The sequence below is a fragment of the Trifolium pratense genome, linkage group LG6, assembly GCF_020283565.1.
Source record: "Trifolium pratense cultivar HEN17-A07 linkage group LG6, ARS_RC_1.1, whole genome shotgun sequence".
NCBI classification, from domain to species: Eukaryota; Viridiplantae; Streptophyta; class Magnoliopsida; order Fabales; family Fabaceae; genus Trifolium; species Trifolium pratense.
Genome location: NC_060064.1, coordinates 36,497,254 through 36,519,525, shown reverse-complemented (window position 1 = coordinate 36,519,525; position 22,272 = coordinate 36,497,254). Strand labels below are relative to the sequence as shown.

The 22,272-nt window shown below is 34.1% G+C and overlaps 1 protein-coding gene and 1 pseudogene across 1 annotated transcript; one reads left to right on the top strand and one right to left on the bottom strand.

Annotated features, from left to right (window-relative positions):
* The first annotated feature begins 10 nt into the window (after positions 1-10).
* LOC123889312 lies at positions 11-7,151 on the top strand (annotated as a pseudogene).
* A 4,809-nt stretch (positions 7,152-11,960) lies between these two features.
* Positions 11,961-20,075, bottom strand: LOC123889308 (pleiotropic drug resistance protein 1-like). The gene is made up of 24 exons (XM_045938591.1): positions 19,416-20,075; positions 19,174-19,294; positions 18,980-19,068; positions 18,809-18,893; positions 18,517-18,676; positions 18,083-18,159; positions 17,938-17,991; positions 17,746-17,836; positions 17,259-17,560; positions 16,869-17,150; positions 16,340-16,656; positions 16,046-16,206; positions 15,844-15,947; positions 15,494-15,650; positions 15,281-15,406; positions 14,996-15,165; positions 14,401-14,733; positions 14,022-14,312; positions 13,849-13,932; positions 13,617-13,750; positions 13,279-13,506; positions 13,023-13,194; positions 12,572-12,826; positions 11,961-12,364 (listed from the first exon to the last, which is right to left on the bottom strand). The coding sequence occupies exons 1-24, from the start codon at positions 19,739-19,741 to the stop codon at positions 12,098-12,100; spliced, it is 4,386 nt and encodes a 1,461-aa protein (XP_045794547.1). The 5' UTR covers positions 19,742-20,075; the 3' UTR covers positions 11,961-12,097.
* Positions 20,076-22,272: the final 2,197 nt, after the last annotated feature.

Here is a 22,272-nt window from a genome sequence, read left to right as displayed (position 1 = left end):
AGAATTGGAAATGGAGAGTGGTATTGATGTTGAGGGAAGATTCGGAGGAAGCAGTAAGAGAAGTATCACATCAGCACTATGCATCAGCAGTGAGGCGGATAATATCTTCCCTAACTCTGTTAATAGGGAGGACAACGATGATGAAGAGGCTTTGAAATGGGCTGCAATTCAAAGGCTTCCAACTGTTAGACGTTTGAGGAGAGGTTTGTTGATTACCTCTGATGGAGAGGTTAGTGAAATTGATGTACACAAACTTGGGTTGCAAGAAAGGAAATATCTGCTGGAAAGATTAGTGAGAATTGCTACTATTGACAATGAAAAATTATTATTGAAAATCAGGAATCGCTTTAACAGGTGACATTTCTACTCTTTGTATACTATTAATTGTTAGGTTTAAGTATAATTTTGATCCCTTCAATTTTTGTCATTTACAATTTTTGACTCTATTTAGAAATACACAATTTTGACTACATTTTTTAGAATGTAATCAGTATTTTTTTTTTCCACATATGCATTTTGAGATTGAACTTTTGATGATGAAACAAGTGAGATGTGTGTAACAACTCCGTTTATGACATGATAATTCTCACTTGACATTTGATTTTTATTTCATCAATATATACACTATTCTATAAGTGAGTTCTGGCCTAATAACTCATTTTCAATTTCATCAGTTCAGTTTTGACATAATTATATGACCTTTTACATCATCAAAAATCAAACTCCAATGTATAAGTGGGAAGAGATTTTAAAAACCGAGTGACCAAAAAGTCGCAAATGAGGCAGAAGACTAAAACTGTATTTAAGTTATATTGTTATTGTTGTTGTTTTCTCTTGCAACATAAAGATGCACTAATATTTTCGCTTTCACCTGGCATTCATTTCATGACATCCCAGAGTTGGAATGGGGATGCCTATGATCGAAGTTCGATTTGAGCACATGAAGATCGAAGCAGAAGTTCACATAGGAAAAAGAGCTTCGCCTACCCTCACTAATTACACGCTTGATATGGTAGAGGTGAGTAATAACAGTTTACAGCTTTCCAATACCATATGTCATTGATGGAGAAACTCTGATATACTAATTCCCTTATCTTTTCATTTTTTGGATTTCAAAGGCTCCATTTAACTATATACTAAGAAGAAGAAGACAAAAAGTGAACATTCTCAAGAATGTTAGTGGAATAATAAAACCTGGCAGGTAACAATGAACATGTATTCCAAGTATATATGTTATGTATCAAGTATAATATACTTACATTTGCTAATCTATACATCTCCAGGATGACATTGCTGTTAGGCCCTCCAAGTTCGGGAAAAACGACACTCCTTTTGGCCTTAGCTGGAAAACTTGATCCCAAGCTAAAGGTAAGTTAAGACAAATGAAAATATGTTATTTATGTTTGTGCACTAACAATCTTTAATTTCATTATCAGTTCTCTGGGAAGGTGACTTATAATGGTCATGAGATGAATGAATTTGTACCTCAAAGAACTGCTGCTTATGTCAGTCAAAACGATCTTCACATTGGCGAATTGACAGTTAGAGAAACTTTGGAATTTTCAGCTAGATTCCAAGGTGTTGGACATAGATATGGTTAGTACATGACATTCAATTTTTTGCTAAATTTTTCATCTCGATGCAATTCTAAAACATATGACAATTGAGAGAAACATGATTACATGTTGATTAGAAAATATCATTGGTAAAATGCAGATATGCTAGAAGAAGTATCTAGAAAAGAAAAAGAGAGAAACATTATCCCTGATCCAGATATTGATGTCTTTATGAAGGTAACAAACAACGCAACATCTTTTACTTTTCCAATTTTCAAATAGAATGGATAATAACAAAGTGCATGAGCTTGTGATTTGATAATATGCTTAGGCTACTGCAACTGGGGGCCAGAAATCAAATCTTGTAATAGATTATTATTTAAAGGTAAAAATTCATACACTCAAAGCTTTCTTTAAAATTTATAAAGCACTAGTAATAATTAATTTATAGTTTTACTTGCTTTATATGTTCAGATTTTGGGACTAGAGACCTGTGCAGATACTGTGGTGGGAAATGCAATGTTAAGAGGTGTCTCTGGAGGACAAAGGAAACGGGTTACGACAGGTAAACCAGACTTCATTTCAACATTGAGGTATACATCATTATTCACCATAATATATAGAGTGACAGTGAGAAAATATTTTGAATATATCAATACAGGGGAGATGCTAGTAGGAACAGCTAAGGCTCTTTTCATGGATGAAATATCTACTGGTTTGGATAGCTCAACAACTTTTCAAGTTGTGCAATCAGTGAAGCAGTCTGTCAACCTTTTCAATGGAACTGCTGTTATCTCACTCTTGCAGCCACCACCAGAGACTTACGATCTTTTTGACGACATTATTCTACTCTCTGAGGGGCACATTGTGTACCAGGGTCCTTGTGAACATGTGCTTGAATTTTTTGCTTCATTAGGTTTCATGTGTCCTAAAAGAAAATCTGTGGCAGACTTTTTACAAGAAGTATGTGTAGCTTTATTGCTTTCTACATTCTACAATCTATATGGATATCAGTGAATGTTAACTATTTAATTTTGGCCATTATGCGTTAGGTGACATCAATGAAAGATCAGGAGCAATATTGGGCAGTCAGAGGGAAGCCATATAGATTTGTGACACCTAGAGAGTTTGCGGAGGCATTTGAGTCATTTCATGTCGGGAGAAACCTTGGCAATGAACTTGCTACTCAATTTGACAAGTCTAAAAGCCACCCAGCTGCTTTGGCGACCAACAAGTATGGAACTGAAAAATGGCAATTGTTCAAAGCTTGCTTATCAAGAGAACTTTTACTCATGAAGCGCAATTCATTTATCTATAAATTCAAACTTTGCCAAGTAGGTTCTATGAATTTGAACATTATAGTATTTCACTTTATGTATCAACTATGTATATGCTATTCTATTACTAATGCATTTCCCCTTCTTCAAGCTTGCTGCCATGGCTATCGTTACCATGACCGTTTTTATCCGAACTGAAATGCACCACGATTCAGTGATTGACGGGGGCATATATGCCGGTGCATTGTTCAATGGAAATATGGTGCTTTTGTTTAACGGATTTGCTGAACTTTCGATGACTGTTGCGAGGCTTCCAGTCTTTTACAAGCATAGGGACATGCTCTTCTACCCTTCTTGGGCATATGGTATTCCTTCATGGATCCTTAAAATTCCCATAACATTGGCTGAAGCAGTTGTTTGGATAGCCCTCACCTATTTTGTCATCGGTTACGATCCTGAAGTTGGAAGGTAAAAAGAAAATTTGTCAATTACTCTTCAACTCAGTTTGATTTGATCGCTAATGTGTAATTAACGGTATCTTTTGTCTATGATTTTAGATTATTTAGACAATTCCTTCTTCTCATACTTATCAACCAAATGGGTACCGGACTATTCCGATTTCTTGGAGCAGTTGGTAGAGAAATGACAGTAGCTCTAACACTTGCGTCATTTATGTTGTGCTTCTCCATTGCCATGGGTGGTCTGGCCCTCTCGAGAGGTACTACAGTTCATAGGTTGAAGTAGTTAAAGTTAATGTTTCTCCTATATATATATATATATATATATATATATATATATATATATATATATATATATATATATATATATATATATATATATATATATATATATATATATATATATATATATATTAGAATAACAATACTTTAGAATAACAATACTTTCCCTCCTTGTCTGCTTTTTGGTTTCAGATGATATAAAAAAAGGATGGATATGGGGATTCTGGATATCGCCTATAATGTATGCTCAGAATGGCTTAGTGAATAACGAGTTCCTAGGGAAGACATGGAGACATGTATGCTCTGCACTGTTCTACATCTACATTTTCTATATCTGATAAATATAGTTTGATGACTGGATACATATTTTCTTTTGAAAGGTTCTTCCTAACTCAACAGACCCGCTAGGAGTTGAAGTTTTGAAATCCCGTGGGTTCTTTACAGAGCCATACTGGTATTGGATATGTTTCGGGGCATTGATTGGATATACATTGTTGTTCAACTTGGGTTACATTCTTGCTCTAACATACTTAAATCGTGAGTTTCTTTACATTAATTAGAATATTTTATAACAAGAATGAGCCTGAAATATGAATTAATATTGCAAACTAATTATGCAGCAATTGAGAAGCATCAGGTTGTGAAATCGGAGCAATCTCAGAGCAGTGAGGAGAATGGTCGAAGTAAAAGGGGAATGGTTCTTCCTTTTGAACCACATTGTATAACTTTTGATGAAGTCTCATATTCTGTAGACATGCCTCAGGTAACACCTATATATTCAAATGAAAAAGGTTTGCATTCCACTCTCAGTTCTTAATTTTTAAATTAGTTTCATTAAATCTTTGTTCTAAACTTGAAGGAAATGAGGAGTCAGGGTGTCCTTGAAGATAAGTTGGTTCTTTTGAATGGTGTCAGTGGAGCTTTTAGACCAGGTGTTCTCACTGCACTAATGGGTGTCACCGGTGCCGGCAAAACAACTTTGATGGACGTACTTGCTGGTAGAAAAACTGGGGGATATATTACTGGAAACATCACAATTTCTGGATATCCTAAAAACCAAGAAACCTTTGCAAGAATTTCTGGATACTGTGAACAAAATGATATACACTCTCCTAATATTACTATCTATGAATCCTTGCTCTATTCAGCATGGCTCCGATTGCCTGCGGTAATCAATACAGAAATTAGGAAGGTTGGCATTTGAATATCGTGTTGTGTATGATTTTCTATATACATAATATCATGTATAATTTTTGTACAGCTAGTTTACTGCCATCTGTGACCTTCTTGCTACATTCATTAATGCTTGCATTTTTTATGCATTAATTGAAACAACACGCGCGCGCACACACTCTCCTTACTTTCGTGTTAAGTTCTTATATGTTTTTAAGTATGATACAGTTGTTATTAACCTGATTCACCAATTTTTTTTGAGTTGCATATTTAGACACACAACATGGATGATGAGCAAGTAATTTTTTAAATTTTTTGCTGTTGTATTCAAATTCATATGCACTTATTATTTTGGAAGCAAGAATAGTTTGGAGCTAACCAACGGTTACAGGTGTTCGTGGAGGAAGTCATGGAGCTAGTTGAGCTGACCCCACTTAGGGATGCATATGTTGGTCTCCCTGGTATTAACGGTCTCTCAACTGAACAGCGTAAAAGATTGACTATTGCAGTTGAGCTGGTGGCTAATCCTTCTATCATATTCATGGATGAACCAACTTCTGGGCTAGATGCAAGAGCTGCAGCTATTGTTATGAGAGCAGTTAGGAACATAGTAGACACCGGAAGAACAATTGTGTGTACCATTCACCAGCCCAGCATTGATATCTTTGAATCTTTCGACGAGGTAAACAAGAAGAGCTAAAATTCATAACAATTTATTGTTAGTTTGTTTTCCTCTTTCAAAAAGATTTTGACCTTTATTTTCAATGAAATTAAGCTTTTCTTAATGAAACGAGGAGGACAAGAGATATATGTGGGGCCACTAGGACGTCATTCTTCACATTTAATTAACTACTTTGAGGTAGAATTATTCTGAATATTTTTTGAATTGAAGTGCATGTTTTACATCTATAATCTATCGTAGCATGAAACTTACCTTTGAGCACACTTTTTTTCATAAAGGGAATTCAAGGTGTCGGTAAGATTAAAGATGGCTACAACCCATCAACTTGGATGTTGGAAGTTACAAGTTCAGCAAAAGAAATGGAAATGGAGATTAATTTTGCTGAGGTGTACAGAAGTTCAGAATTGTACAGGTATTTTCTGTTTTGAATTGTTATACATGCACGATTGTTGTTGTGAATTGTTATACATGCACAGGTTATTTAAGTAGAAACTTATGTGACATTTTTTATAGGAGAAACAAAGCTATTATTGAAGAATTGAGCACTCCATGTCCTGGTTCAAAGAGCCTTTATTTTCCTTCGAAGTACTCGAGGTCCTTTTTTACCCAATGTATGGCTTGTTTATGGAAACAACATTGGTCTTACTGGCGCAATCCGTTGTACAATTCAATAAGGTTTATCTTCACAATCGCTGTTGCCTTGTTGCTTGGGGGCATGTACTGGAAAGTTTCCTCCAAAATGTAATAAGAACTAACTTGAAATTAATAGGAGTTGTATTTGGCTTTTAAACTTTTGCTTCTAGTTATTCTAAATGTGAATTTCTTATTGCAGTGAAAACCAAAAAGATTTCTTTAATGTCACGGGCTTTATGTATACCGCTACTTTGATTATTGGTGCCAAGAATTGTAATTCTGTGCAACCACTGGTAGGTATAGAGCGAGTCGTCTTTTATAGGGAAAGGGGTGCAGGAATGTATTCAGCATTGGCATATGCTGTTTCTCAGGCAAGAACTGAACTTATCTTTATTTACATAGTTCCATGTATGGAAATAAATATTTCTCTACGTTTTCTAATCTTCAACTTTTCCTTCATGTAGGCTCTAATTGAAGTCCCTTATAATCTTGTTCAAGCTGTGGTTTATGTGATTATAGTTTATTCAATGCTTGGTTATAAGTGGAGCATCACTAAATTTTTATGGTACATCTTTTTCACGTTCTTCACCTTCCTTTACTATACCTACTTTGGCATGATGACAACAGCCATGACCCCAAACCTAGCACTGGCTTCTTTACTCAATAGTACATTCAATTCATTGTTTAATCTCTTCTCTGGATTCTTAATCCCACTACCAGTAAGTTTTAGCTTCCTTTGATGTTAACTGCACAAATTTCTACTTTACAAATGATTAATTGATTTTTGGCTTCTTTTCAATAATTTTCTGAAATGGGTTTGCAGAGGATCCCTATATGGTGGAGATGGTTTTATTGGATAAATCCAGCAGCTTGGACTCTAAATGGGCTAGTGACTTCACAATTTGGAGATAGAAAGGACAGTTTGGATTTTAATGGAAGAATTGTTCCAATACAAGACTTTTTGTGGAATTACTTTGGTTTCAAGTATGATTTTTTAGGAATTGTTGCAATTATAGTTGTTGGATTTACAATAGGTTTTGTCTTGGTCTTTGCCACATGCATCAAGAAATTAAACTTTCAACGACGCTGAGAGTCGTTATATAGTTAGTGTAGAATCAATTATTGTATTTTATGTGTAATAATGAAAAATTGCAAATTGCAACTCAAAAAATAAATAAGATGTAGATTAATATCATGCTTTAGAGTTTCAATTGTTTCAATAGATTTGACAAAAATATGAATATCTACAACAGGCAATTAAGACCAATTCATGTGTGTCTGTGATAATTCATTACACACATACTCTTTGGTTTTCAAGAGAAGGGACCTTGGTAATCCTGAGTCCGTTTGTAAAGTAAGTAAATTTTGACTAAAAATTAATACATTCAAGAATCAAACTCAGATTCTTCCCAATGATTTATCTTTTTGTGAAGTTAACAATCCATTTGAACTCAATCACTTGACTTAATATGATAAGTGGTCTTTATTTCTAGGGTTAATGTGATTATTCACATATATGCAACGTAAAAAACACACTTTAAAATATACTCCATTAGTGTTGATTTAAATCAGTTGCAAGTGTAATGATCCATCACTTAAAGAAACACACTTTACAAAGAAACATATTTGTATGATATAACTGTATCCTTAAGCCGCCCCATCATATTTACCAACCCTAATTTCTTTTTTTCTTTTTATTTTTTATTTTTATAATCCAGTAGAGAGGGGTGATTTGAAGATCAGACTTCTTTATATTTTTATTTTATTTAAAGATCAGACTTCTTTATATTTTAAAATATTAAAACTGTATTAAAATATGAACCATTTGATGTTAATCAGATGACTGCATCATATCGACTGCAATCAGTGAAATGCTAGTAGGAACAGCTAAGGCTCTATTGATGGATGAAATATCTACTGGTTTGGATAGCTCAACAACTTTTCAAACCTTCTCAATGGAACTGCTGTTATCTCACTCTTTGCAGCCACCACCAGAGACTTACGATCTTTTTGACGACATTATTCTACCAGGGTCCTTGTGAACATGTTCTTGAATTTTTTGCTTCATTAAGTTTCATGTGTCCTAAAAGAAAATCTGTGGCGGGCTTTTTACAAGAAGTATGTGTAACTTTATTGTTTTCTACATTCTACAATCTATATGGGTAGGAGTGAATGTTAACTACTATTTAATATGCTATAGGTGACATCAATGAAAGATCAGGAGAAAATTTGGACAGAAAGCGGGAAGCCTTAAAGATTTGTGACACCTAGAGAGTTTGCGGAGGCATTTCAGTCATTTCATATGTAGGAGAAATCTTGGTAATTGTTAAGAATATAGATAGTTAGTTAATCAACTAGAGTTAGTTGATAGGTTACCAAGTTAGTTAGGAGGTTAGAAAGTTAGTTACTCCAAATAGTCCTATAAATAAGCTACTCCATTGTACATTTTGATTCATTCTTTTATCAATCTATATTCATTCAATATGAATTTCTATGAGTATCTTCCTCATGAATACTCTTATGCACTCTATCTTGCCGACATCTATGATCTTTATCCCTTTGATTCCATGATTCATAACATGGTATCAGAGCGATACCCAAGGGATGAAGACGAAGATTCCGCTGCCGATTTCGATTCAGCCATTGAGAAAGACGAAGATCTTTCTCGTGATGCAGCTATGGAGGTTTCTGCATCAGAAATTCAACCTTCAACCCTCTGCAATCACATCATTTTCGGCAATTTCGGGAATTCAGATTTTACTACCATTCAATCACCTTTGATCACTCCAATCAAGCCAACAATTGATGGATTTTCCATCAAGATTGGCAAGATAACATGTATTCTTGCGGATTCATGTTGCAGCATTATCGAGGAATCTGCGTTCCAAGAATCTGAGTTTGCCGCTTCGGAAGACGACGAGAAATCGAAGAATCTTGATTCTGAAGTTGTGGCTTCTGAAGCAATCAAGGGATTGAACCACAACGAATCTGAATTTCGCGTTTCTGCAGAAATCAAGCAATCAGAGAATCAGGTCAAAGGTAGAGTTCCGTTATGATCTGTTTACGGCGTTGCCGCCATAAGGCTTTTCGCTTCTTGGTTCTATGTCGGAAAACAGAAACAACAAATCAGTAGCACCGCAATCAACAACCAGGTTTGGCTTTTCGAACTACATGATGAGTGCATCGTCGATTTTGATCCCGGTGGAATTATGTCAGTGATTTCCAGTTCTGCTACTATGCTCTCTATTATGTCAATTTTCGATTCAATTTCACTCTTTCCCTTCGATCCCAGTGGAACTTTCCTATGTCAAATTGGTCTTTGTTTTCTGTTTGGTTTCTGTTTTCCAAACTCATACTAAGTATTCTCTTACTATGAGTTTGAGGGAGGCTATCACAATATAGGGGTCAGCTCTGTAAGATGGTTCAAGTTTTGGTTATGCAACATTGTTCAAGATTGATTGATGGTAGTTATGACTTCAATACCTTTGGAAGCATACTTGTGTGTTTGTGATGATTAGTTGTTATTTGCCTCAATTGTGAAATTGAATGAATTCTTAGAATCAATGAATAAGTGTAGACTTTGTTGTAAATGAAGTAAAGTCACAATTTCTTGTGGATTTCTTTTACCTGGTTTTGGTCTGTGCAAGACTGGTTTATGGGTCCAAGTCTTATGTGATTTGTTCTCTCAGTTCGATTAGAATGTTGTGAGTATGGATATAACCTCTTGAGTAGCAGATTGGTTATAATGCTCATGGTTTTTGTTGCTTACTAGTAATTTGTTTGTGTCACTGCTACTATAATTTTGGCTGCTCAATTTGGTAAAGACTTTTTGGAAGTCAACATGTTACCTTCTCCTGATTTGCCTGTGTTGATATCCTGGTTTGGTTTCACAGTGTTAAATGTCTATAATTGGGTTATTTGAATCAAGCTATGGATTGAGTCTGAGATTGGAATGTCATCTATGCAATTTTATGATTCTTGCTTGCTCAAAGTAAATGTGGAGATGGTTAAAGTGGATTGTTGCTTAAAGTGGAATGTCATCTATGAAAGCTTTGGATGTAGTAATCGGTTCTCTGGATGTTCATATGTGGGAGTTCCTTTTGCTGTTTTGGAGTTGGTAATCTATCATCATGATTAGTTTACTGCTACAGTTTGAAATTGTTTGGATTTGGTTTGGTGGAGCATTGCTTAAACCTATACTATATGGAGGAATTACTTGGATTTTAGTAGCACAAGGCACTGTCAGTGTTGTTGGCCTTTGTAGTTTATGAGTGGTTTATTGGAGTTGCATACCATTGATAATTCCCTGTTTTGGAATGGTTGCTGATACTATCCTCCTGCAAGTTTGATTTGCTCACATCAGAATTTGTGAAGGTTTGACTTTTGAGGCTATTGGTGCAAATTCAAACAAAGCACTTTCATTGGAGATTATCATAACATAATGTTTTTTTGTTACACGAAAGTTTGAGAACTACATGTAATTCAAACTCAAATTGGAAAACTTTCCAATGTTGAGTTTGAGGGAGGCTGTTAAGAATATAGATAGTTACTTAATCAACTAGAGTTAGTTGATAGGTTACCAAGTTAGTTAGGAGGTTAGAAAGTTAGTTAGGGAGTTAGTTACTCCAAATAGTCCTATAAATAAGCTACTCCATTGTACATTTTGATTCATTCTTTTATCAATCTATATTCATTCAATATGAATTTCTATGAGTATCTTCCTCATGAATACTCTTATGCACTCTATCTTGCCGACATCTATGATCTTTATCCCTTTGATTCCATGATTCATAACAGTAATGAACTGCTAGGGGGTGTTTATGGTTCATGGTTCATGAACTATGTTTCAGTTCAGTGACTGAAACCATTTTTTATAAAAGTGTTTCAGTTCAGTGACTGAAACCATTTTTTATAAAAATCAGTTACAGTTCGGATTAGAACCGGCTTACATCTTTAAACTGGTTTAGTTTCAGATAACTGGTTTAAAACCGGTTTTCTTTAATAAAAATCAGTTTATTTTTGAAAAACTGGTTTTAAACCATTTTTAGAAAAAAAAACTTTTTTTCCCGGAAAAATTGGGAACTTTTTTCAAAAAAAGATATAATTTTTTTTTCTGAAAAAATATTGAAAACCTTTTTTCCGAAAAAATATCGGAAACTTTGTTCTAGAAAAAACACCGGAATTTTTTTCCCCGAAAAAATCAGGAACTTTTTTCCGAAAGAAATCGAAAAAAAATTCCTGAAAAAATATCGGATACTTTTTTCCTGAAAAATCAGGAACTTTTTCTCCGAAGATAAAAAATTATGGCTATATTGGAGTTTAACCGCCAGGATGGTGGTTAGAGAGGGTGAGGCGCCAGTTTTCGCCGTCGTTATGGCTATACGATGGTGGTAGGAAGATAATTCGCGGAAATTATGATGTTTAATTACAATTTTGTCCTCCAACTTTTCCTAATTTCAATTCAGTCTATATTTTTCAATGAAATAAAAGCCTAGTATATTATTGGGATGAGTTTAATTTATATGCACCGTAAGTGTAAAGTTTAATTTATCTACCGATTGGGATTCTGAATCCGACACCGAACAAGACCACCCTCAAGAGCCTCACTGTGAGGAGGCATCTGACGAAGACCTCTTCGGCTGAATTTGACATGCTGATCAAACTTCAGAATCAAATGGATCACTTTTTAAGGATTGACTTAACCTAAAATCAATCTTGAGACCTTTGTTTTTTCTCTTATGTTACTCTGTTTGGTGTCTTAGCCTACTTCTCTAATGTTGTTGTTGTTATTAGTAGTCTTTGTTTTCAGGAACAAGTTAATACCAAGCTATTCCTTAAGTTTAGAGAGGTAATCTCTCAAAATTGTGAATGAGGAGGATTTTGAAAGAATAAAATTAAGAATAGGTAGGGTGTATAAAAATGATATGTATTTTCATGTAAGTGAGACCAAATAGAGTGATCAAATGTTTGTGACCATATAAGTATTTTTCTTAAGGTGAACAAAAATTTGACTCAAGAAGTAAAAGTTGAGTGTCCTTAACGCCTTTGGAAATTGAACATCTTGATTGATACGGCAAAGACCAAAGCAAAAGCTATTGGAAATGCAACATTAACAATAGCAACCACTCCTAGAAAATCATGCTTGAAACCAAAGTAATTTCTCACAAAACCTTCTACTGTTTGTCTTCCATCATTGGTATCAATGTTGTGTTTTATATCTCCATATTGTGAAGCCACTAATCCATACAAACTCCAAGCCATTGGATTTATCCAACTGTACCACCTCCACCACACTGGAATCCTCTGTTACCCCAAACCACAGAAAAATATACAATGAATTAGCTATATACTGATGTGTGAATCGATCGGTTGAATGCACTGGAATCCTCTGTTACCCCAAACCGAACTAAGGTTATAAGGTCAGACTCTTACCAATGAGCTAACACCTCAAGGGAAAAAAGCATGAAATCAAAATGCAATAAGACTTTGAGGAAGTTACTTAAAACTTACTGGTCTTGGGATTACGAATCCTGAGAAAAGATTCCATAAGGTATAGAATGCAGAGGAAACTATAGTCGAAATGTGGTTGTTTGGGGTCACGGAAACTGCCATCATGCCAAAGAAGGTGAAGTAGAGGAAGGTGAAATACATGAAGAATAGGAAACACAAAACTTTAGCCACATTCCACTCAAAACCAATCATAGCATAAACTATAAATCCATAGACCGCAGATTGTACAAAAACATATGGAAGCTCAATTACAACCTGCAATGCAAAAGAATATTTAGATTGTACAAGTGAATTATTTACACATATAGTTTTAAAGATCTCAAAGCCAACTACGATTTAATCAGAGCGAAAATCTAAGATGTTGTTCACTTTTGTTTGGAATAGTAATTTGTTTAGGAGGATATTGCAACAGTCAAACAAAAGACGAGTTTTTAAACTAAGGGATACTTGCCTGACCAAATGCATATGGGAAAGCTGAATACATTCCGGCTGCTCTTTCTCTATAAAAGACCGTTCGTTCTACAGAAACCACTGGCTGCACCGAAGTTGAATTTTTTATGCCAATTAAGAGAACAGCAGCATACATGGACCCCATGGCATTAAAAAGATCTCGTTCCTTTTCACTGCAATTATTTGATATGAAATTTTACCATTAGACAAATAAAACTTTATATTACACAAACATAAGATTTTGAATGTGATATTACATTTTGGAGCCAAGGTTCCAAAACATGGTTCCAAGCAAAACAGCTACCACGGTTGAGTACAGAAATCTTATGGCGGTATATAGAGGATTGCGCCAATAAGACCAATGTTGTTTCCATAAGCAAGCCATGCATTGTGTCAAAAACGATCTTGAGTACTGTGAATGAAAATAAAGATCTTTTGAGCCAGAAGCTGGAGTACTCAATTCTTTGATAAGTGCTTTGTTTCTCCTGAAACAAATTTATCAGCATACATTGTATGCTTTGTATCAGTGCTTTCTAGTAGATTATTTTTCAGTTCTATTCCATAGTTTGATTAGCTTTCATACAAGAAAAAATACCCGTATAATTCTGAATTTTTGTACACTTCTGCAAAATCAATCCCCAATTCCACTTCTTTAGATGAAGTTGTGACTTCCAACATCCATGTTGCTGGATTATAGCCGTCTTTAATTTTGCTTACACCTTCGATTCCCTTCATCACAAAAAAGAGTGTACATGTTGAAATATTAACGGGAAGATAATTATTAGAAGCATAAAATAATTTTCATTGCATATCTAATTTCAACATACTTCAAAATAACCGATTAAATTAGAAGAATGATGTCCAAGTGGCCCCATATAAGTCTCTTGCCCTCCTTGCTTAAGTAGCAAAAGCTGCATTTCATTGTAACAAAAATATTAGAAACTTTACAATGGAAGAAAGCAAAATAAAATCTCAAAATTCTTGAGTTTTCATTTTTCACCTCATCAAACGATTCAAATATATCAATGCTAGGCTGGTGGATGGTACAAACAACTGTTCTTCCGGTGTCTACTGTGTTCCTAACTGTTCTCATCACAATAGCTGCAGCCCTTGCATCTAGCCCAGAAGTTGGCTCATCCATGAATATTATAGACGGATTGGCTACCAACTCAACTGCAATAGTCAACCTTTTGCGCTGCTCTGTTGAGAGACCGCTAACACCAGGCAGTCCTACTAATCCGTTTCTTAGTGGTTTCAATTCCACAAGTTCCATAACTTCCTCAATGAACATCTGCAAGCATTACTCAGATTCAAACTTAGAAACACTGATAAAACATACAAGTATTTGTGCACAAATTTCAAGTTATTCTGATGCCAACCTTCCGGGTTTCAGCATTGATGTCAGGGGACAATCGGAGCCATGCTGAATAGACTAAGGACTCATAGACAGTAACATGAGGAGAGTGAATATCATTTTGCTCACAGTATCCAGAAATCCTTGCAAAGGTTTCTTGCTTCTTTGGATAACCAGAAATTGTGATGGTCCCCTCGATATACCCACCAGTTTTTCTACCAGCGAGCACATCCATCAGAGTTGTTTTGCCAGCACCAGTCACACCCATTAGAGCAGTGAGAACACCTGGTCTGAAAGCTCCACTGACACCTTTCAAAAGAACCAACTTATCCTCAACAAAACCTCGGTTTATCATTTCCTGCGAGTTCAGTCTAAGCATCTGAGAATCTTTTATTCACAAATCACAATAATGTCTGAAAGTTCAATATGAATTTTTGCCACTGTCAATTATATTCATCACTACTTAAGATCATTAGAAACTTTGACTTTAATTGTAATAACTACTTCTAAAATCACTCATAAGTCATATATAATTGATTGTGATTTGCTGACAATGTAAAACTTTTTATGCTGACAATGTGTCAAAATTAAACTCTTCACTAATTTGGTTTCTATATTACCTGCGGCATGTCAACAGAATATGTAACTTCATCAAAGGTGATTGAATGTGGTTCAAAAGGAAGAACCATTCCTCGTTTCCTACTATGATTTGTCTCTGCAGCAACAGTTTCCTGTCCACTAGATAAAGTACTAGGAGAGATGCTTCCACTTGTACATTCGCCGTTTCTCACTGTGAAGTAGCTCCAATGTTATCCATAAGGTGTTATGTGAATTGAAAATCTACTATTACTAATCTATAGAAAACACCATATTATAAGTAATTATGAATTGTGACATGCAACTACCTCTATTTGAGTGCTGTGAAAAGTTATCCTTTATGAACTTCAATACGTTAGTTCTTTTTCTGCTATCACCATTTTGCTCATTGTTTTGAGATTCCTCTGGAATAACAGTTTGATGCTTTCCAAGTGCTGCATGATAAAAAATTTAGTATATTAGAGATTCCTCCGGGACTAGACTTGTTTGTTTTATTATACATCTAAGGCGAAGACACTCACAATTCAAGAAAGTGAGAGCAAGGATATAGCCAAAGTTGAAAACTAATGTATATCCAATCAAAGCAACCACACCAATCCAGTACCAGTATGACTCGGTGAAATACCCGCGAGATTTCAAAACTTCAACTCCTAGTGGCTCCGTTGAGTTGGGAAGAACCTTTCATAAGAAGACATACCAAGACATCAGCACATTATATATATTTTTTGATGAGTAGGTTTAAACTCGGTACTCTAAAGTTTACAACATTCACGCATATTGCACATCAACCATTTGCACTAAACTTGGTGATAAATCAGATTATTTATATGATAATGAACATAGAAAATAGTAAAAAAAAAGAAAAACTTACATGTTTCCAGTTATTACCAAGGAACTCATTATTAACCATGGCATTTTGTCCATACATCATAGGTGATATCCAAAATCCCCATATCCACCATTTTTTTATACTATCTGTGAGCATAAAGCAATGTAAAGGAAGGAAAACTCTTAGTATAATACATAATGAGACACACACTGATTTTTTATACTATCTTATTTGTTTATTCTACCTTTTGATAGGACAAAACCACTCATGGCAAAAAGGTTGGCAATTACAAATGATCCAAATGTTAAAGCAACTGTCATATCTCTCCCAACTGCTGCAATGAATCTGAATAATCCAGAAGCCATCTGGTTTACTAGTACAAGAATAAGGTATTGTCTGAAAAATCTGCATTTGGTAGTAGACAGGTAAATGCCTATCATTATATGTTTAGTAGACAGGTAAATAACTTATACATAAGTACTTATATGATAAGTGCTTGTGCTTAATTAAGTTTCTTATAAAAACATATCTTTCTTACCTTCCAATATATGGATCAAAACCAATGACATAATAGGTGAGGAATACCCAAACAGCAACTTCCACAAAAGTCAAAGGGATTTTTAGGATCCATGCAGGAAGAGCAAATGCCCATGGAGGATAAAAGAGGTATCCCCTTTGCTTGTAGAAAACAGGAAGCCTTGAAACTACCATGGAAATTTCAGCCAATCCATTGAACATTATCACTACAACACCATAGAACAATGCACCTACATATATGCCTCCATGAGTCACAGAATCTCTGTGCATCTCAGTCCGGAAGAAGATAGTCATCGTAACAATTGCCATTATAGATAGCTTAAAGGAGAAGGAACCATCATCAGTAGTGGATTTGAATAATGTACAACAAATGACTCCCACATTGTGTGAGAGTCGAGGTTAAGGGTGGTTTATAAACACCCACCGAAATGCTTTTTAACTAAGGCCGAAAACGGATAATACCTAGCAGTACAGAAGACTTGATGTCATAACATAATGTTAAAATGAAAATTAAGAATTTCAAAACTTACTTGGCAAAGCTTGAAAATGTAGACAAATGAATTGCGCTTCATAAGTAAATATTCTCTTGATAAGAGAGCTTTATACAGTTCCCATTGTCCCACGCCATATTTCTTGGTTGTCAAGGCAGATGGATGGCTCTTAGACTTGTCAAATTCAGTACCAAGTTCATCACCAAGTCTTATGCCAACATGAAACGATTGAAATGCATCAGAAAACTCTTCAGCTGTGACAAATCTATAAGGTTGTTCCTTGTGTTCCCAGTACTGCTCTTGATCTTTCCTTGATGTCACCTATAATAACATAATAATTTTCATAGAAAAAATTAAATTGTTATTGCATAGTATGGATTATAAATCCTTCTATTTTCAAAAAAATAGAGAAGAAACAATGACACTCACTTCTTGCAAAAAATCTGCCACTCCTTTCCTGTTAGGACATTTAAAACCGATTGATTCAAAAAATTCAAGTACGTGCTCACGAGGACCCTGGTATATAATGTGACTATCAGAGAGTAGAATAATGTCATCAAAAAGATTGTAAGTCTCTGGCGGTGGCTGCAGGAGTGAGATAACCGCGGTTCCTTTGAGAATGTGGACATATTGCTTCATTGAATTCACAATTTGAAAAGTTGTTGAGCTATCCAAACCAGTAGATATTTCATCCATGAATAGAGCTTTATACGGTCCAACCAACATCTCCCCTACATTTATATATTCATAATAATCAATTTATTTGAAGTGATTAAGGCTGAGTTTAAGTTATGGTAAAGAAGAAAATACTAACAACTACTAATATACAGTTATTGAAGTGATTAATCATGATGTGTGTTAATATATATTTTTTGATACAAGATGTGTGTTAATATTGAAATAAGATTTGTTTTACCTGTTGTAACGCGTTTCCTTTGTCCCCCAGAAATACCTCTTACCATTGCATTTCCTACAAAAGTATCAGCACAGATCTCTAATCCCAAAACCTGAAAATGTACAAAAAAATAAACAAAAGACTTTAAAACATGATACTAAAATGTATTTATTATGATGACTGAGATGGTTTTGAAAGTATAAATTACTTTACCCTTAGTACGTAATCTGTTATCAAATTTGTCTTCTGGCCTTCAGTAGCTATAGCCTGCGAGCATTATGAATCAAAAGAACAGCCACTTTATTATCAGTCTCATTTCTATTTGTATGGAAAAGATATAAAAGAAGCTCTATATTACCTTCATGTACACATCAATATCTGGATCGGGTATGATATTTGCTTGTTTTTCTCTTCTGGACAGTTCAGCTAGCAAGTCTGCAGAATTTGAACAATATTATGGTTTGCATGGATTGATTTATTTGTGTTTATCTATGGACATAAGCACTTGTGAGACTGTTTGAGAGATCTTATGTAAACAACTTATGCGATAAGCTCTTTTTGGCTTATTTCCATAAATAGCTTTTGAAAACAGCTTATACGCTTACATGAAATAGATTGATTTTATTTTATCTTTTGTTATAGAAACATATTAAACAAAAGGACTTATGTGATAAACGTATATGTTATAACTTATAAGTGTCTAATTATGTTGTTTTATCCAAACAAATTCTTAATACTTCAACTTCTGTTTTCTATTATGAATATAAGCAAAAAGAAATGTTGTTAACTAACCATAACGAGGCCCGACTCCTTGGACTCTTGCTGAGAAGGCCAGGGTTTCTCTAACAGTCATTTCTCCAATGTGAAGATCATGTTGATCTACATATGCAGAAGTTCTCTGGGGCACAAACTCATTCATCTGATGACCATTATAAGTAACCTTTCCAGAAAACTGATCATGAAGTCGCACAACAATACCGATTTAGCTAGAGATACAAGGTTGAAAGTAGAGAGCTAAAATATGAAACCGTAGATAATATAAGACTCGTGCGCATGTGTGTGAGTGTTCATTTTAATGTCTAACCTTCAATGTTGGATCAAGTTTTCCAGCCAAGGCCAACAAGAGTGTAGTTTTTCCAGAACTTGGAGGGCCCAAAAGCAATGTCATTCTGAAAAGAACCAAATTGAAACATGTTATATTGATTCAAGAGATCCAAAGAGAAATCAATGAATAGAGCATTATTTGTATTGATACCTTGAAGGCTTTATTATTCCACTAACATCCTTCAGAATATTTAAATGTTGTTTTCTACTTGGAATTACATGAAGAGAGTTCAATAGTCCCTTCAAAGTTAAAATTTTAAATGAAGAAAGCAAATTGTTTAGTTAAAATATCAAATAAAAAATAACATAACAAGTTAGTACTATTTATAAAACTGAGTAGTTTACCTCAACTATATTAACCATGAAGTTAGTGAAGGTTGGCAAAGATCTGCTTCCTACACGAGCTTCTGCTTCGATATTCAAGTGCTCGAATCGAACCTCTATCGTAGGAAGATCAATTCCAACTCTGATACCATCCAACGAACAAGAAAAGCATGATAACATTGATAAGCAAAGAAACCAGTGTATTTCAAAAGCAGCATCTCTTTTAAAATCACAAGAGGAACAAAAAGTAATGGAATATAAACCTGTCAATTCGATCCTTGAGTTTAAGCAAAAACTTTTCATTGTCCTCTTCAGCAAGTCTAACGAGTCTTCCAAGCAAATCTTTTCTTTCTTGCAACCCAAGTTTCTCGATATCGATCTCAGTGGCTTCACCTTGAAGTGAAGTAAGCAAACCTTTCTTCAAACGAGCAAACGTAGGAAGTTTCTGAATCGCAGCCCATTTAAGAGCCTCTTCATCATCATCTTGTTGGTGAAAAGAATTTGAAAAAATCTCATCAGCATCAGTGTTCCTCCAAATTGATGAACTACCAATCCTAAAACTATCTCCACCCTCCATCGCCATCGCCATCACCACCACCACCACAACAACAACAACAAAATGTAATTGTAACTAACTACAAATTTGGAGAAAATTAAAGGGTATATTGAAAATCATTAGCTATTTGTTAACTTATTTTACGGTTTATTTCTGTTGATGTTGTTTTGTGTAGACAAAAGGACCCTTTTCCTTTCTCTTTGGAATTTTAATGAATGTGAAACAAAATTAAACAATGTTGATGTGTGTGTGCGTGTATGTGTAGAGAGTCACAATGATACTCTTCATTTTATATGTTCATATTCCATAGTAGAAGTGGCGGAGCCAGAATTATTATATAGATTGGGTAAAATTTTACTTTTGTGATATAATATATAAATAGTTTAATAAAAAATCTTAATTTTGTCATAAAAATTTCATTTTGCCCTAAACTAACCCTTAAAAATACCAACAATTTTAGTCAGGGACAATCCCCACCCCAGCTAGCATAGTAGTAAGTTTATGAGGCAATGTAAGTAGCCACCACCAACATGCTAGCTATATTACACTGTACAGATTATTATTATTATTATTATTTTCTTTTTTACTTCCTTTTAGGGAAAAACATCTTCAAATAAATGATGAATGAGAATGAATTATCGTATCATGGTTTACTAAGAGAAATTTCATTTTTTTTTTAGATATATTGATTAATTGTATTAATGTATTTAGTCTACATTAGTTATTCAATGTATTTGAATCCTGGGGCGGGGCGGGTACCTATAGATATGAGTATTAATCAATTTATTTTCTCTATTTATTTTCTTTGTATAAATATTGTTGAAAAAAGTAGTTTTCCACTTTTAACTCTTTTATTTATAAAAAAACACTACAACACAACTGAAGTCCATATGGAGGTAGGGCTGAATGGGAATACCCGAATCCCATAAGAATACATGAACCCCGTTGGGTATGGATTTAGGTATCTAATTTTCATCCCCATTGAGACTTGGGATAGGTATGGGGATACCCGAACTTTATGGGTTTGAGTTTGGAGAGGGCAAAATATGCCCTGCCCCATTATGATGTCTATTTAAGATGGAATTTCTTAGGCTACTAGATAAAAAAGAAATTGACTACTTTATTAGACGGTGTATGTGACTTTATGTTAGTGTATTTTTGGTTCTCTGGTGAAAAAATTGATTCTATAAAGTTGATTATGATTAAAATAATGTTTGAATACAATCATATAAAAGTGAGTTGAGTAATAATTTGAGTATTAAATTAAATTATAAGAATAATAAGCTACAATTTCCAACTTCAAGTAAAATTAAATTTTACTTGAGCAATCAAACATATCAAAATTTTATTTTATTTTTTTGGTTACAAAACATGTCAGAATTAATTATACCCCTCTAAAATTAGTTTTAGCTCACCCGAAAGTTAAACCAAACATACACGTAGTCCAATAGTTTTTTAATTTAAAAACAAAATATATGCACGTGTAATAATAGTTCAAAAAATTGCATGATTTCCTTCAAATATGTTTCATTCTCTATATATCTTTCTCCAGTATCGATGAGATTGCGATATCTTGCTATTGTTGGAACATTAAAAATATATCTTACGAAAAGCTCGTGTAGCTATGATATATTGCCAATAATGCTCATCAGATTTTTTCTTTAATTAATAAATAAACAATTCAACACCAAAATATAAAGACAAAAAAAATTAAAAAGTTAGGTAGATATTTGAAGACCTTCATCAAATTGATGTGCTTTTTGTGGATAAGTTGAAATTGAAAGGTTGAATGTGCTAGTACCTCATGATCCATGAACCTGCATTATTTTGTCAAAAATAATAGTAATTCAAAAAGGTGCAAAAGACCTAACTTTCACATTGTGACACATTATTGTATGATCTCAAATTAAAAGAGTACCAGCACTTTAGTATTTTCTAAATTGTAAAGGGTTATGCTAAATAGTGCTCGGGATACTCTTTAAGTATTCCATTTAAGAAAATTATTTATTCAAAAAGTAAAACATTTCAATTTTCAATACGTTGACTTCACACATTTTCATAAATATTTTACAAAAACTTATTATTTAAGGTGTTTAAAGAGTGACCCGAAGGTCTTGGGATGGTCTAGTACTCTAGTGGTGTGTTGAAATAAGCTCCTTTTAAAATTTCATGTTTGATTTATATATATATATATATATATATATATATATATATATACCAATTTCGATGGATTATAGCTATATAGTTTTTTTTGTCATATAGTTTAGTGGTTAGAAATTTTATCTTTAAGGTGGATAAGTGGATGACTAGGATTCGAACTTCGACCCCTGCATATATAAATGTCTCTGCCAACTGAGTTAAGTTCACAGAAAAGTTTATATAGAGCTCTATTTTAACTTTAAATGGGACTCTCGCAAGTGAAAGTGTGATTGAACCTCTTAGATTAATCGGTCCTTGAACTGAATACCAAATTTCAAAACTAATTTTTGAAGTGTATTAATTTGTAACAAAATACAAATAAAATTAGATAAAAATAAAAGTTAATATGTACTATTTAACTTGAA